Source organism: Protomyctophum bolini (assembly GCF_963924005.1).
Source record: "Protomyctophum bolini genome assembly, chromosome: 4".
Taxonomy (NCBI): Eukaryota; Metazoa; Chordata; class Actinopteri; order Myctophiformes; family Myctophidae; genus Protomyctophum; species Protomyctophum bolini.
The window spans coordinates 35,250,438-35,267,052 of record NC_137865.1 but is presented as its reverse complement, the minus strand read 5'-3'; the positions used below and the strand labels follow the sequence as shown (position 1 = coordinate 35,267,052).

The 16,615-nt window shown below is 43.6% G+C and overlaps 1 protein-coding gene across 1 annotated transcript in view; it reads right to left on the bottom strand.

Moving 5' to 3' along the window:
* swap70b (switching B cell complex subunit SWAP70b) overlaps window positions 1-16,615 on the bottom strand; it is a 29,994-nt gene that overhangs the window by 12,058 nt on the left and 1,321 nt on the right. The window contains exons 2-6 of the mRNA XM_080762407.1: window positions 14,582-14,722; window positions 6,308-6,481; window positions 1,466-1,693; window positions 1,222-1,368; window positions 303-411 (exon numbers count right to left, since the gene is read on the bottom strand). Of these exons, the coding sequence (XP_080618533.1) occupies window positions 303-411; window positions 1,222-1,368; window positions 1,466-1,693; window positions 6,308-6,481; window positions 14,582-14,722 (799 nt within the window). The remainder of the gene's footprint in view (window positions 1-302; window positions 412-1,221; window positions 1,369-1,465; window positions 1,694-6,307; window positions 6,482-14,581; window positions 14,723-16,615) is intronic.

Sequence of the window (16,615 nt, the reverse complement as noted above, 5' to 3'; positions counted from 1 at the left end):
CACAACAGTGATGATTCATATACAAGCACCAAAAGGAATAACTAATCCTTGGGATTATTTTGAGAGTAAGAATAAGCGTGCCTGTGGATGGTTGAGTGATTCATACTATAGAGGCTCTTGACTCACACGTAAACTGGCCTTGGATGGATGGAATCCTACCAGCGGTTTCCTTGTGTGCCTCGCCCTCACTGTTTCCCACATAGCTTGAATAGCTTCCTAATCCGTCTGCCCACATAAAGACAATAATACAAAAGGGGAGCGGACTATACCTGAAACACTGATGAAAGCACAAAGAGATTTACCCTGTATCCACTCTTGTTTCCTCTTCTTGTCCGAGACGCTGATCTCAAAGCTTTTGTCCGAACACTTGATGAAGAACATGCATTTCTTTCCGTCTTTATCTGGTAATGACTGCGAGAGAAGAAACAAGTTGTATCAGTTGTATCAGAAAAGCAGCAGAATTGACTGAACTGTTTATGAAAATATATGGCCAGAGACAGATACGGGAGATGGAGGCATTTAGTTAGGAATTTGGCTTGTGTTTCTGTTGTTCACATAGATTAAAGCCAAATGAAATCTCCCGACTTAAAATGTTTGTAAAGGTCCTTACAGACTGGACGCGTTTTTTGAAAAACCGGCGCAGCAGTGTGCAGGGACCTTTACAGTGTGAAAGGAGCCCCGCCTCCAGCTACACTAGTGCCAAAACCATTGGTTTTCAACCTTTTCATATCAAGGCCCATTATTTATTGAGCGTTTTAATATTTTGTTGTGGTTGGATACGATTTTGTCCACAATTCCATGGTGTATTGATGTTGTTATCATTAGGAGAGATAACAGACAAACGTCTAATTATGTAGACATCTTGTAAATATATATTATCTGAGACTATGGGATTTTATGGAACATATTGCTAGTGTGACACTTCAAATTCTCCAATTCTCAAATAATAACCGAAAATAGGCTATAGCCGATCTACAAGCTCTCAATCAAGTTTGATTGAGAGCTTGAATCAAGCCCTCAATGCATCGAGAGCTTGTAGCTATTTTCGCTGTGCAACATGACTTCCACAGTAGAAGACATGCATGGCTTCTATGGAACCCAAATGACTGAAATCAGCCGTGGCGACTGAGAACTTGAATCCATGTGTTCAAATGTAGGCTAAGTAACAGACAGCAATGTCGTCTGCTCCAACCTAAGGTATACGGTCTCGACTCTCCTTACCACGACGCCACAGTTCCCGTCCAACAGGATGTCTCCTTTCTTGTCGGCCAGGTCCTCGCTGCCGTAGTAGGAGATGGACGAGGTCTTCAGAACGAACCAGCGCTCCGTCCAGTTCTTCCTCTTATGCCCTTTCTTCATCATGTAGCCCTGCAGTGCAGACAGACATGGAAACATCAGTTAGCATCACTGTCCGTCCCTTTGATGTGGTTCATTCATTTACTGCACGCCATTCACGCCTTTTCACCTGCTTCAACACGTCCAGTATGAGCTCCTGGTACACCTCGTTGATGCCCATGGAGAGCGTCTGGCAGTCGATGCCCTTGCTGAACTTTCCCGAGCCCAACAGCCTGAGCAGTTCCCAGACGGTCAGACACTGCTGCTTGGTGTCCAGCTCCAGCATGTAGTTCTCGAAGCGCTCCTCCACCCAGCTTCCACCCATTGCCTCCGTCAGCTTACGCAAGAAGTATTCAATCTGTGTGTGTGAGGTTATTATGAGATGGAGACAAAACACAATGACAGGGAAAAGTCAGGAGACCATAAGTAGTCCAGGGGCCGAGCCAGGCACTCATATGTGTCTGAGCAAATCGGCAAATCGGGCTCTATTTTTGTCCATGTAAACCCGTTATCCCTAAACTTCTTTGCCTCGTTTTACCATTTTTAAAAACATTTTTGAATAGTTAAAATAGCCAATCTACAAGCTCACAACGTGTTGATGTAGATCGGCTGGTTGAACTATTCAAAAATGTGTTTGGGGTGTATGGGGTGATGAAACTGAACGAGCAAATGGAATCGTGCACAATGGCTGGCACAACTTACGTCAAATAACTTCTTTGACTAGACATAATAAACACAATGGACACAAGGAATTGATAGGCACTCACTTCTGCTGATTATAGGAAAATTACAAAGAGATGCATAGGAGAATAAGGAGAGATGATCAGATGAAGCAGCCTGACTCCGGACATCTCCATTGCAGGCGTGCGGTGCGCACCGCTCTATACCAAACTAATTAAATAACTAAATAACTCTATGCGCTTTCCCAAATGTGTGTGACCAAAATAGCAATTTAGGGGAAAGCGTGCCAACACGTCTATGACCACACCTCTAGGCACAATACCGGTGTCGGCATAATAGATAGCGGGTGACGCTGGACCAGATCTACAAGCTCATAGCGCGGCACTCGGTTTTCAGATGGGGGGGTCCACGGCCAAATACAGATAATTCTGGGGGTCCTTGAAATGAAATAGTTTGAGAACCACTGATATAGAATGATTGTAAGAAAACTGACTTCAAATAAAGTTACAAAATAAATGAGCCTCCATCGACTACCTCCAATGTCTGTTATGCCCAACAATAAATCCTGCAACGGTATAGTAATAGAACAGGAAGCCTCTAACTTCCTTTTTCTGCTCTTGAGCAACACATTGGGAGTTCCCTTTTGAAGCACTGGAGCCAGTTAATGCATCAATAGAGTCGTTATATAATATAATGTTATATTTTAGGCACTGGGCGGATGTGCTTATCTTAGAGTACTTGCAGTACATCAAGTACAACCATAGAATAATAATATGTCATAGTTACAAATACGACAAGAGCACAAAGCTCTTTATGGTTCCTCACCCCATGCGGTTACACACATTCTTATAGTGGATGACTGTACGTACTGTCCTTGGTGAATTTGACGAATTTACCTGTGGAAGTTGCTATTGTAGAAGTTCCTATTGCTATCCTTATTCTCCTATGCATCTCTTTGTAATTTTCCTATAATAAGTTGCTATCCTAGCCATAGCCGGGATCCACCGCCTTTTTCGACCGGCACCCGTCCCTCTTACACAGACTGGCCCATACTGTTTATACTGAGCCTTGTGTCCTGTGTATCCCCTAGACCCAATCGAGTGTAAAATCTGCCACAGATTCGAGTGCAGGTTTCGTAGTACACCCACGTCGCCACAGCATTTATAAAGTGAACGCAAACAGCTGATCCTTCCTTAATTTCGTTCGGACGTTAATAAATGTGACGGCTGAAATCTATCTGGCACGCCCTATGAAATCAAGCCTCGCCCTCGTTTTTGCGACATGAACAACTGCTATACGTCCTGGAAAGGAAAGGAAAGGTAGCCTACTATGTTTACCCAGGGACAGGGTAACTGGACTAAGCTCAAGAAACCATGGTTACAGAAAAAAGAAAGTTTCTCCCGTGCCTAATTGCTGCCCGCCTCACCCCCCTCTCTCATACACACGCACACACAGATGCACACACGCACGCACACGCAACTTGCAAGCCCAACTAACTGGTGTGTTGTTAAATAAATAAAGAACGAACACCTGCATGAATTAAATAAAGCTGTAGGTCTGTTTGTCCTCTCGCTTCGCTTCCCCCTTGCTGCCCGCCTCACCCCCCCCCGCCCCCCCCCCCCGCACGCATGCACATATCGCAATTTGCAAGCAACTGTCACTGTGTGTTGTTAGTTGTATATTAAATTATTAAAGTATTTTTAATTGAATATACAACAAGATATATTAGTGAACGAAAACCTGAACCTGTGAAACATGAATTAAATAAGAAATAGGCACACACACAGACACACGCTGCTGTTTTGCATAGGTGCTCCAGTGCTCCTCCTGTCCTGTCTGTCTGTCCGTGACACCGTGACCAACTGACCATGCACGTTCGACAGTCTATTTAGATTGCCTCGCAGTTGCTAGTCGCAGTGGCTGGGCAGTCAACTGTCAATATATGAATGTGCAGCTAAAACCGTAGCCCATGTGGCTGGCACTGGTGGAGTGGTGGTGGGCTGGCTGGGTAGCCTATACCTATCTCCGATGTGGTTCCCACTTGCGCTGGCACAGTACATTTGGCATTCGAGCGACGCGTCAGGTTTATTAAACGAGGAGGAGATTGCACATACCGTAACTCCAGAAAGACATTGTAGATTAGGCTACAGTATATAGGCTACCCATGCATGTAGTGCTTTGGTGGAAATGGTAAATGCCGAAAATGTCTGTAATTTCGGCGTGCACACATATTTTGGCGTACGCACGGTTGATAAATGAGGGCCTATGTCCTTAGATTTATACTGAAGGAGGTATAAAGTTCAGTCACACGAGAGAGACTCGGAGTAGAGTCGCTGCTTCTTCTTCTTTAGCCAGCTTAGATGGTTCGGGCATCTGGTTAGGATGCCTCTCGGGCGTCTCCCTAGGGAGCTCCTCAAGGCACGTCCCACTGGGAGGAGACCCCGGGACAGACCAAGGCGCAGTTGGAGGAAACACATCGACTCACTGGCCTTGGAACGCCTCGGGATCCTCCAGGAGGAAGTCACTAATGTTGCCCTGGAGAGGGAAGTCTGGAGCACTCTGGTGGAGCTGTTGCACCTGTGACCCGACTACGGATAAGCGGTTGAAGATGGATGGATGGATGAGGTATGGATGCCGAAACAAAAATAATTGCTTTTAGTAGCTAAGGTGCAGTGTTGTTCACTTTAGTTTAGACACTTCTTTTTTATGAACAGTTTTCAAGACAGTGGACAGTTCGGTCTCCTTGTGCAACAGTGTACTCCTTGGGAAAGTAACTGCAAGCTTCACCTTCCTAACATTAATACAGGACACTTAAAGAGACACTTCAACCTTTTTGCAAAATAATATATGTTAATGATGTTTAGAAGATGTAGAACACTTTCCTGGGGGTTTTTTTGTGTGTAATATGTGGTTTTAGATATTTTAGGTTTTAGCAGTGTCTTCGACACTGCCACTGGGCTCAATTCCTTCCTGGACTACAATTCCCATAATGCGGGGCACTGCTCCTCCTTGTGTATAGACGAATCCAAGGAAGCTCTGAGAATGAAGGGAAGTGGTCACGTGACTGGGCTGCGCCATGACACTTTCATGGACACTTTCATGGGAGCCAAACTCACACAGGAAGTGCAATGAATACATGGCAGTGAATGGAGCCGGCTGGAACAGCTAATCACTTACTTTTCGATGTGCACAGAGTGCACAGTATATAATTTTATCTGAGGATCTAAACAGCAGCAGGTATCGTTTCTGGCTCCGAAATATCGCGATATTTGGCTGCCAGACAGGAAACGGTGGGAAGTCTCGCGATACTTGGTGCGTTTAGAATGGTTTATGCCTGGTATCTCTATTTTTATAGTGTATACCTCTATATACCTCTATAAAAAATTACACAGTGTACACATCGAATAACAACACAGCAGACAATAATGTGTTACATGTCTTCTGTTATTTTCCAGAAGTGATTACTTTAAGGTCTAAATTGTTCATAAATAATGTTTGTTCATGAGCTGGTCACTGAGCTCTCATTGACTCCAATGCATTCTGCCAAACTTCCGGTTAGTTTGGCTCCCATGAAAGTGTCCATGAAAGTGTCATGACGCAGCCCAGTCACGTGACCACTTCACTTCCTTCTCAGAGCTTCCTTGGACGAATCCAGGAACGGGTCTCATGGTCGCAGCTTACGTATTTCCTGTAGACGGACTCGACGTAGCTGCAGGGTTTAAACCCTCACCAGGCGCATCTCTTCCATTACAGTGAACGGCAGAGTGACTGATGTTAGTCTGCCTCAAACTTTCCTCTTTTACCTGCTTTTTACTAACACTAACATTACAAAGATGCCCAGAACATCGAGATGAACCTGTGTAGTTTATGGCTGCTCCAACATTAGTGGCAACATATTTTTTTTTATAAAAACGTGTCAAAACATCCACCGAGGTGGCTGAGACCAGAGCCATTGAGTAATGGTTGAGATGTATTTTATACCTCATACTAAGCATTTAAAGTATGAGGTATAAAATACAGCAGCCTTGTGTTCATAAAACAGAAAGATTGGGTATTGTGTAAGACTGACGTTATGTATCTTTCAGGACCTTTCACTGCTTCATCTCAACCATTACTCTATGGCTCTGGTCTCTAAAATATCTAAAACCCCATATTACACACATAAAAACTCCCAGGAAAGTGTTCTACATCTTCTAAACGTCATTAACATATATTATTTTTGCAAAAAGGGTTTCCCTTTAAGTGAAATGCTGTCAGATGTCCCTGTGCATCTATAGAGCAAACAACTCACCTCCTCAGCGACAATGGTGAGCGGGTACTTGTCCTCAGACAGGAAGTTGAAGATACACCAGATCTTGAAGCCGTCATCGTCAGAAATGATCAGCTTGCTGCGGTCCAGATTCTTCCTGGCACACAGTGTCCAGCACATCCTGTTAAAGTCCGGCCGGTCAAAGTTGTCCTTCGCCTGTGGTGGGGCACGTGCACACACACACACACACACACACACGGATCACTTTACCATAAGGGGCATTACAGTACAAATGCCACGTGGAGCAGGACTTTATCAAAGTGAATTACAGTCCATTTAACCCATTTAGACCTGAGGACACATCTGTGTCACCTTGTGGCTTTTAAGCACTTTAAATAGCGGCGCTGGCATTACATTTAAGACAAATTCACTTGGCATGGGAAAGGGGATAAATGGAATAGGTAGGCCTAGAGTTTTTGCATTATGGGTTTGAGCTGACAGGCCCTTTTTTATGTCAGTCAGTCAATCAAGTCAACTTAATTCAAGTGGCAGATGCCGATGAAAAGCAAAGCTTTTGCACACCTACAAGTGACAGGTGCGTAGGAGAGGGTATGGTGCCCCAAAAATGAACAAGGAAAACAACCGCACACTGTCTTCAAATGCAGTGACCACCATTTATTTACAGGGAAATAGCAACGTTTCGGCCTATGCTGCCTTCATCAGGCTATCTTTAGGAGTGGCAGATGCCAAAAAAAAATTATATTTAAATGAAATATTATTTAGGGGCATGTCATGTGATCTACCTTTGTGATCTACTGGTAGATCGCAATCTACCTTTTGGGCACCCCTGATTTAGATAGATGATTTAGACATGTTGTAGAATCTGGTCTCTGGTCTAAATGGCTTCAAGTATGAGTGGAGCCACCCATACTACATATAAGTATAATTGACCTGACTAAGTCTGGAAGAGTTTGTTATACTACATACAAATTACATAGTTTCTAATAAAAGGTCCTCATTTTTAAACAAACTATACATTATTAACAAATAGAACACACCAGGAGCATTATTCGAGTCACGGCGGACCTTTAAGTCAAAGAAAAAAGAAAACAGTCTGTTTTGTCCTTAAATATGCAAGACACTATCTGAGTCTATGTATAGTATGAAGGGTGCTATAAAAACAAAAACAGGGAACAGATTAGAACTACAACAACAATGACAAAGCAAACCAATTCCCAATCCCAACACTATACTGACAGAATAGTTGTAGAAAAACAAGACTTGATACAAGTGTACATGATTGAGATGAACATTTTCCACTGTGTTCCTGAGGAGCACAGATTCCAGTGCAGAGAAAGAAAGGAAGGCTCTTCACAACAACGTACAATGAGTGCTGTGGAGGACGAGGGGGGGGGTGCTTTCCTTTGCCTGGTCAACAAGCATCACCATGGAGATTCCTGGCAAGCTGACTGTGCATGCTTGTGAATTAAGCAGCACATCTCATGCCTGTGGCACCAATCACAACATATCCCCAAACAATGTGTCTAAAGCCACTTTCACATATGAACAGTGGAAAATGTACGGGGAATCGGGTCGGACATTGTCTGGTGCTGGTTGTTCACACATGTACTGTACTGTATAGCATTAGCATGCAATATGTGTGAGCCAAATTGGGACATTACCCGGTTTTATAAGTCAAGGGTCCAGTCCTGGCAGCTTCTTGGAGTCTCTCCTGTACACCTGTGTGCATGGCGGGAATGAGCTAACATGTCCTTAGGAAGGCTCTCAAAATCCCTCTGTGTACACAGTGAATACATTGGTGAATCTTAACAGTCCTTCCACAAACTAAATCAGTGATCTACTCTGAGTCAAAACCATGACTAGGAGAATTTCATGACGACAATAAAAACTAAATTGATGAATTCGGAAACTACAAAACATTATAAATACTCAAGAGATTCCACAGTAAGCTGAACATGTCAAAGTTTGAATTGAGTGAAAGTGTGTAGGACTATAGTTGTAGGCACCTACACTAGTTAGGTGCCAAAGTTTTCTCCTTCAGGAGAACTATACTGGTCTTGGTGCGGTTTCACCAAGCCCATAAATAGCTTGCCATGTGATAAAACTATGAAGGGGAAGTTCTAAATTATCACAGATGTTACAATTGCATTTTAAGGCGTTTGCCTGATGCTTTTCCCCAGCCACTTGGGAAATTTGTACATCTGTGTCTTGCTCAACACAGTTGGACAATATTGTTTATATTATGTCCTATGCTCTGTTTGAGCACCTGCTGCGTGCCAGTATGTAATTGTTGATCCACATTAATGTTCCAACAGTAGATGCAATTCACAACCATGAGAAAGAACCACTATCGTGTTTATATTCTCTAATATTATCACACTGACTCGCTCTGGTGTTGAGATAAAAATTGCTACGTGATTGAGACAGTGTCTGATCCCTGCAGGCTGGATCAGCTGCGTAACCATTTCAAGACGTGTGGTTTTGAATGAGTCAGCGACAGCAGGGGCTCAACCGGTCTACCAGACTATCATCAACAATACTACCGCAGCTGTAGTATAAACACTGATATAGTAGTTTGTTGTTACAGTAGGGTGAATTATTGACGAGCAGCTACTTTTTAATCACAGTTGAATCATGCATGCCTTTCACATTTATTTCTCTCTCTCTCTCTCCACGTCACCTCAGATTCTCTCTCAAGGTCAGCTTAGAATGCCACTGCATGCTTCTCTTAGTCAGCTCAAAGTGTCCCTCATCCTTACCTCTCCCCCTCAATTCAATTAAATTCAAAGGGAGCTTTATTGGCATGAGAAAACATCTACATTGCCAAAGCAAAACTGGAACAAAACAATCAAGATAGAACAATGTATGTACAAATACATATTGAATATAAATAGGAATAAAATAAAGGTGTAAACAGAGCTGTGTTACATTGACACTTAATAATACTATCTTGTGAAACTATACAAAGATTCTTCTTTATTTTTTTTTTTATATATATATTTTTTTTTTTATCCCACGATTTTGTAACCCATTTTTTACCCCTGTGTCAATCATCTAATGTGATCCTGGGCTCTACACACCCTCCGCCAACCTGGGGAGAGCAACGGACTTAACTCATGCTTCCTTTATGCTTGAGTGTCCAAGTTGCTCCTTTACACCTGACAGGGGGGAGTTTCCCTGGTTGGACGTAGCGCGTGGAAGGAACACGTTATTCCAACCAGTTCCTTTCCCCTCCATCAGGCGCCCCGGCTGGCCAGGGGGAGGCAGTTTAGAGACCAGGATTACTGCATGTTTTTGTGAGGGTACCTAGTACCTACCCTAGGGGACACGGGGAGAACATGCAAACTCCACACAGAAAGGCCCTTTCGCCAACCCCGCCTTCGGGTATGGGCACTGATGACGCGGAGGAGGAAACACGCCGCCAGCACCCACGGCGCCCCGAGCGGGAATCGAACCCAGGACCTTCTAGCTGTGAGGCGACAGCACTACCAACTGTGCCACCGTGCCCCTGGATTGTGCATTAGGAGACGTTAGCTTTATACTTTTGAAAGCTGACAGCACTATTTCAGTGTTTTTGTATTCACTTACACACAGTATAAAAACATTTGCGACAAGTAGCAGAAATGTATTAAAATGTAACTGAATTAAAGTTAGTTGCTCCGTTTATATAACAGTATTTCTATGTACCGAGGTCATTTGCTGTAAACAGTGTAGGGAATAAACAGCGTATACACAATGATTTGTATTCCTTAAGGTGGATTTGATATCCTTCTCCTGAGTCCTGTCACAGCAGCTCACACATCTTGCTGCTGTGTTTTCACATTGTTGTACAGTACTTCACCCAACAGATATGAGAGTTTTTTTTTTCATTAGTCATGTTTTCAATGTCATGTAATATGTCTCTCTCTGCTCAGAGTGGCCCGTTTACCCTCTCTCCCCCACCCTTCCGTCAATGTCACTCGCCCATTCCCAATGCCCACCTCAACAATGAGGGCCTTGTGGGATTTGCTGCGGCAGTGCTTGGAGCTGCATCTCTCTCTCTCTCTCTCTCTCTCCCTCCTCTCTCTCTCTCTCTCTCTCTCTCTCTCTGCTCCAGCAGCACGTTGATTAGAATTCACTGAATAGACACAACCCTGTCTAACACTAACACTACAACAGGCCGGGCTGTGGACTTAAGAGAGTTAGATAAACAACAACTTCAGGAATCACAGGTCGCCCAGGAATTGCAGGTTTTGTTGGAATGTTGGTGAAAAATGCTAGTTGATGATGCTAGTTGAGAGAAGTGGGGTCGATTTGGCAGATGACTAAAAACAGGAACGTAACCCAATATGGTTTAGGTAATGCCAAATGTAAATATGTGTATGTGTAACTACGTTTTTTCTTCTTTCTAATTATTTGATCAGCCCAAAACATTGTGTTTATAGTCATGATTTGTCATGACGAGAGCTTTCTTTGTCGGAGGCTTTTAAAGGCCTTTAAATAAATACTTTCTGAAACGTCTATGGGAAAAATGAATGGAGAATTCTCTTCTGGGCCGCTCGTCGGGGGCAGGACTGCGGCACTCTAATTGTTGTCAGTTCAGAATGCTTGCGGTGGGCTAATGAGAGGTCAGTTCAGTTGGCTTGATGGAATGCTCTGCTCCAGCTAACCACATAGGCTCCAAATGAGTCCATGGTCTCTAGTCTCTCCACGCATGAGGTATATAATATATATGCCATTCATGGATCAATTATTTATCGCTATGCTATGTTGGGCCAGACCACACGGCCATCACCGTAAAACTTGAACATCAAACAGCCATGCAAACGACTAACACAAGGCAGGGACGTGCAGAGGATGTCAGGGAAGCAGGGGCAGACTTCCCTAAAAGGGCACTTTTGGCAAAACATTGCTGTAAATTAGCCACTCTACAAGCTCACAAGATGAGCGCGAGTTGAGAGCTTGTAGATCAGCAATTTTTGGGGCGCGACCGCACACTCTTTAGCTACCGAAGACGCATGACATGGATTTCGACACAGACGACAAATACGTTCAACGCAAAATGATGTGTGCACTTTGGAAAAAGACAATTCTCCTGAATGCTATGGGATGGCCGGGGGGCATTTGCATCTCTTTCACCATGGTAAATGCTACATTCATGGACAGTACGGGACTCGAACACGCAATGCACTTTCAGGCCGAAGTCTATATGTGGCATCTGCCTGGACCACTTGGCCAGTGGGCACTCAGTGGGTGGGTTGTAACCCAAACGTAGGTAGGTCACCAGCTGGTTCAAAGAACTACAGTTGAGGCCCGGACGGTTAGCTCAACCGTCTGTGCACCTAGGCTGTCAAGCCAGACAGACGGCATGCCGCAGGTTCAACTCCCGAGCCCGATGGCCTTTGCCACGTGTCACTCCCTATCCCAATTACTGTATCCTATCAATAAAGGCAAAATAATATCATTAAAAAAAACTACAGTTGAGAACCACAGATTTATTCTGTCCAATCATAATCCTCAATGGAGACCTTTCTCTATTAATGACAATTGGAGTCGATGACATTGCCATTAGCCTAACGTCAAACTGAGATGACGGCTCAGGAACATCTCCCAGAGGAACTACGGTAGTGTTTGGATAAATACTCAGTAGCTGTCTAAGTTGAGTTGAAGAGACTGTCAAGTGGAATAAGTAACTGACTTCCCAGCCACAACCTCTCTAAACAGCACATAAGGACACACACACACACACACACACACACACACACACACACACACACAGTAACAGGGTGGAGTTTCCTAGACTGAGTTGTTGAATGCCCTGACTGTCACCCCTTTGTCCCTACACCGTACAGCGGGCAGTTTGCCGTCATCCTTTGCCCATATAATACGGTTTCTCAAAGCGAAACCTCTGGAATAAAATGATGTCACTCGTGGCGATGAGAGCCCTAGAGGACGCAAAGTACTTTCGTGCCACACACATGCTAGTACCACTGCGTCAGAGGGAAGAATTAAGTAACGCACTTGCTGTGGTATACTATCGTATATTCAAAGTTGTGCAGAAACCTGTTTTAACCCTGTTTTAGACCTGAGGACGCACTTTAATAAAGCAATAAGCCCCAAGAGGTCTCTGGTTAATGTGAATTTTATAATGGCTGAGAGGCGTAGGTAGACCCGACACGTAGCGGAGGGTCTTCTAGACCTAGGCTTATTGCTTTTCTAAAACGGTTACAAACATATAGCAAAATTAACCTAATAAAACGATTAAATTCACAAAAGTAGCTAAGCTTTGCGCGCCACCAGAGTGATCCACACACTTCCTTGTTTTGGTCTGCAAGTAGGCTATGTGATGGGAGAATAGCGCTTGATGCCTTTACGGGGCCGCCTGGAGCCACACATTCACAGTCTTATGAGTGAGTGCGGTGCTTGTATGCGGACAATGTAGTAATAATGTCCGGAGCCCTGAAGAATTCTGCTCAACAATGCATGGGATTTAAATGGTTAAAAACCCTGCTCATCCACATTCACACAACGAGCAACAACCAACATATCTCTGCTGTCAGGAAGAAACCAAAATGTCCATTTTTTTAAGAAATGAAAAAAGAAAACCAGTCAGCTCAAGTGGAGGTTTTTGTGCTTTTATTTTTCATTTGGTTCAATATTTTTTTTACCAACACACACTAGTGTTCAATAGCACTGACTTATGAACCAAAAATGATGGCTAAACAAGTGGAGTTTGATAGTTTGAGGATCCAATGGAGTTAGGAGATCTTCGCCGAAGCACTTTAATACTTTCCATTGGTTCAATATTGTTTGAGGGGCGCTAGCCCCTCCTATATTCAGCTACAGAGTAGATTTGTGTCCTAACAAACATTAAATGCCATTGACATGGAGAATTTGTGCAAATCGGCTATTTTTGTCCTACACAAACATTAACTTCCCATTGATAATGAATGGAGAATTTACGTCATATGTAGACGAGCAAATCGGTATTTATGTTAAATTCCCATTGACAATGAATGGAGAATTTACGTCATATGTAGGCATGCAAATTGGCTATTTCGGTCCTGCACAACATTTTATTCCCATTAACAATGAAGCAATAGATGATAAGAGTGCCCCTCACATCACACGGGTGTGATTTTTTAAATCAACACACAGATGTAAAGGGTGTTCAATAGCAGCCTGTGATTGGTTAATTCTGGCCAATCAGAATGCCTATTGCCTGTGATTGGTTAGCTGATTTGCTCGTTTACATATAACGTAAATTTCCCCTTCAATGTCAATGGCGTTAATGTTTTGATGTTTTATTTATGTCATATTCTGACGTCATTTCTCCGTTCATTGTCAATGGCAAATCTTGAGACGTGTGGGGACAAGATTTAGCGGACATTTGACCTGAATTCCCCTTTCATTGTCAATGGCAAATCTTGAGACGTGTGGGGACAAAAGCTGTTTATAGAAAGGGCTAGCGCCCCTTAAAAAATAAAAATAAAACTGTTAAGTGGTTTCTTCCACTGCGTAATGCCACACAAACACACACACACACAAAGATAATAAAGAAATAAGAAAATGAACAGGTCTTTACAATCATCAGTGAGCTCAGCTGTCTTGTGTGGTTGTCATGATGGGAGAGGGTGACCGGTCTAGCTGGCACCAACTCCTCAATCGATGCCCTATAGTACTGATGCTGAATGGGAGGCAGTCAGTATAGGGCCTATACTGACTCCCTCCTATTCAGCATCAGTGTCTGGAGCTCTGCAACGCTGTCACACCACTGTGTCTACACTGTCTAAAATCTATGTAGGCTCATCTATCTATAAATGCACCAAGTCTCTGTACGTGTGTGTGTACGGCTGTAATCCACGTAACTCGAACTGTTCGTCCCACCGACTTCAAATTCAACACATGTGTTCCACACCCCCACAGGGAGTGCTGAGCCCAGTCGGACTAGGGGCCCCTGCCCAGGCTCCCTATATGCAGCTGGCCTGTTCTGACATCACAACACTCCATATTTGGGCATGCCTGACACATTAGTGTCTTCATGTCGACACCCACTAATCATTTTGCTCAGGGATATTTCAACAGGGACACTGCTACAGGAAGGAGGACTCAAACATTTTTGGGCTGTCGTTTTCAATTTTGTACAGCCAATTACGTACGGTATGGTTACGTTTAATCCAATATTCAAAAACACAATACTCCTCTATCCATGATATACTCTTCATGATAGCTCGCTCACCTGCCGGCTAAAAAGAAACCCTGTAATGGGAAGAAGAATACCCCATTAGCATTACGTGTGGCGGCCGTTTAGCTGACCTTGTCCAGGATGAACTTGTTGAGGTAGGGCATGTAGCCTTGGTTGGACACAGGACCCTCGTCGTCGTCCTTAAAATGTTCCTCCAGTGCCACGGGGTCGTGTGGTATCTTCATCACCGTACACAGGTTGTGGGACAGCACCTGTAATGAGAAGCGGAAGCAGTGATGTAAAATAGGCTTTCAATAATGTGATGGGTCCCAGGTCTTTTAGATGGGTCCCACAGGGACATTTTATGAGTCCTACTTCAACGACGTTTGAGTACAGTACGAGTACAGTATTGAATCCCAGGACCCCCGGAGGGTGACATGATAATTGCGTCCTTTCTCAATTTAGTGAGTCTAAGGACGCAGGGCTTTCAGGCTATTTACATCACTGCAAAGCGGTAATGATAAAACTAACTCATGAAGCACTTTAAAGTTACATGATGTGGTGGATCATGTCATGACTACATTGACAGAAAAGGAGGAACAATCTTAAGTTACCATCTAAACAAAAGGTCTGAGAGCTAGAATTGTTTGTGTAAATATTTCTTAAGAATAGGTGTCTTTTTCAAATGGTGAGTACATGTTTCTTCTTCCTAGAATAGAGACAGGAATGAGACATCATTGGGTCTGTACTCTGTAGTCTAGGTTTTTTCAGACGGTAAATATACCATAATACCAAAATTATTCCCTGTGCGGCATGCAATGGATGATTAGTGATTAGTGATGGTCTTTACGTCATTTCCAGGACGTCTTCACCAGTTGAAATAATATAGCTTATTCAGGGCCAGATCTGAACTAGTTGTCCTCGATCTGATTCATTCATGGGCAGAACTTGTGTATGTTGGTTGAAATCAGGTGATATTCTGGGACAGATCTGACCAGTCTTTCGTCCAGGTCCTGACCGTGCTTGCTGGGTTTGTTACTGTAGGTGGGTGTGCAACTTGGCAGGATAGAATACTGGCTGGTTGAGCCACACAAAAGCATCATCGCTTTGTACTTCATGAAATGAAAATACCACATGAGCTCTAATGCCTGACAGTGTCCCTGGGTCGGTGTCACTCCCCTACTCTCTCTCTGCATGTTTCCTGTCTCTCTCCACTATACACATGAAATAAATGCACAAAAATAATAACTTAAAGCATTTGTGTCCACACTGTCCAGAAATTGTGTGGTCATTTATGCGCATGTCTTTTCAACCACATGCACCCATGCTGGCCTCCTTCGATAAAGCCACCACTTTTCATCCTGTGCAAAGTTCTGCCAACCTTGTGCTATCACTCTCTCAGCTTTAATATTTCCCACTATGTGGTCTCCGTCTCAGCCTTCCTACTGTCTGTCTCAATCTCAGCTTTCCTACTGTCTGTCTCTCCTACACTGTCTCCCTCTCAGCCTTCCTACTGTCTGTCTCCCTCTCAGCTTGCCTACTGTCTGTCTCTCCTACACTGTCTCCCTCTCAGCTTTCCTACTGTCTGTCTCTCCTACACTGTCTGTCTCTCAGCGTTTTTATTTTTATTTGATTGTATTGTTGATATACATTTTTTTGTTTTTACTTGTACAGCACTTTTGTTGATGACAGTCATTTTTAAATGTGCTTTATAAATTTGATTTGTCTGTCTCTCCTACACTGTCTCCCTCTCAGCTTTCCTACTGTCTGTCTCTCCTACACTGCCTCCCTCTCAGCTTTCCTACTGTCTGTCTCTCCTACACTGTCTCCCTCTCAGCTTTCTTACTGTCTGTCTCTCCTGCACTGTATGTCTCCCTCTCAGCTTTCCTACTTTCACTGTCTGTCTCTCAGGTTTTTATCTGTCTCACCTACACGGTCTCCCTCTCAAGGCTCTCAGCAATGATTTTGTTTGTTTGAACTTCTATTACTGGGTCATCACATAAACAAGATATTCAACTTTCAGCCATTTGGGCTGTTAATCAAGTTCTACTCAAGAAGGGTAGCTTTAATGACAAATGCCTGGTACCAACACAAGTCATTCTTCTTCATGTGGTGTCTCCTTGGTCACACGAGACAATAGCCTACTACTAGAATGGGCTGTTATT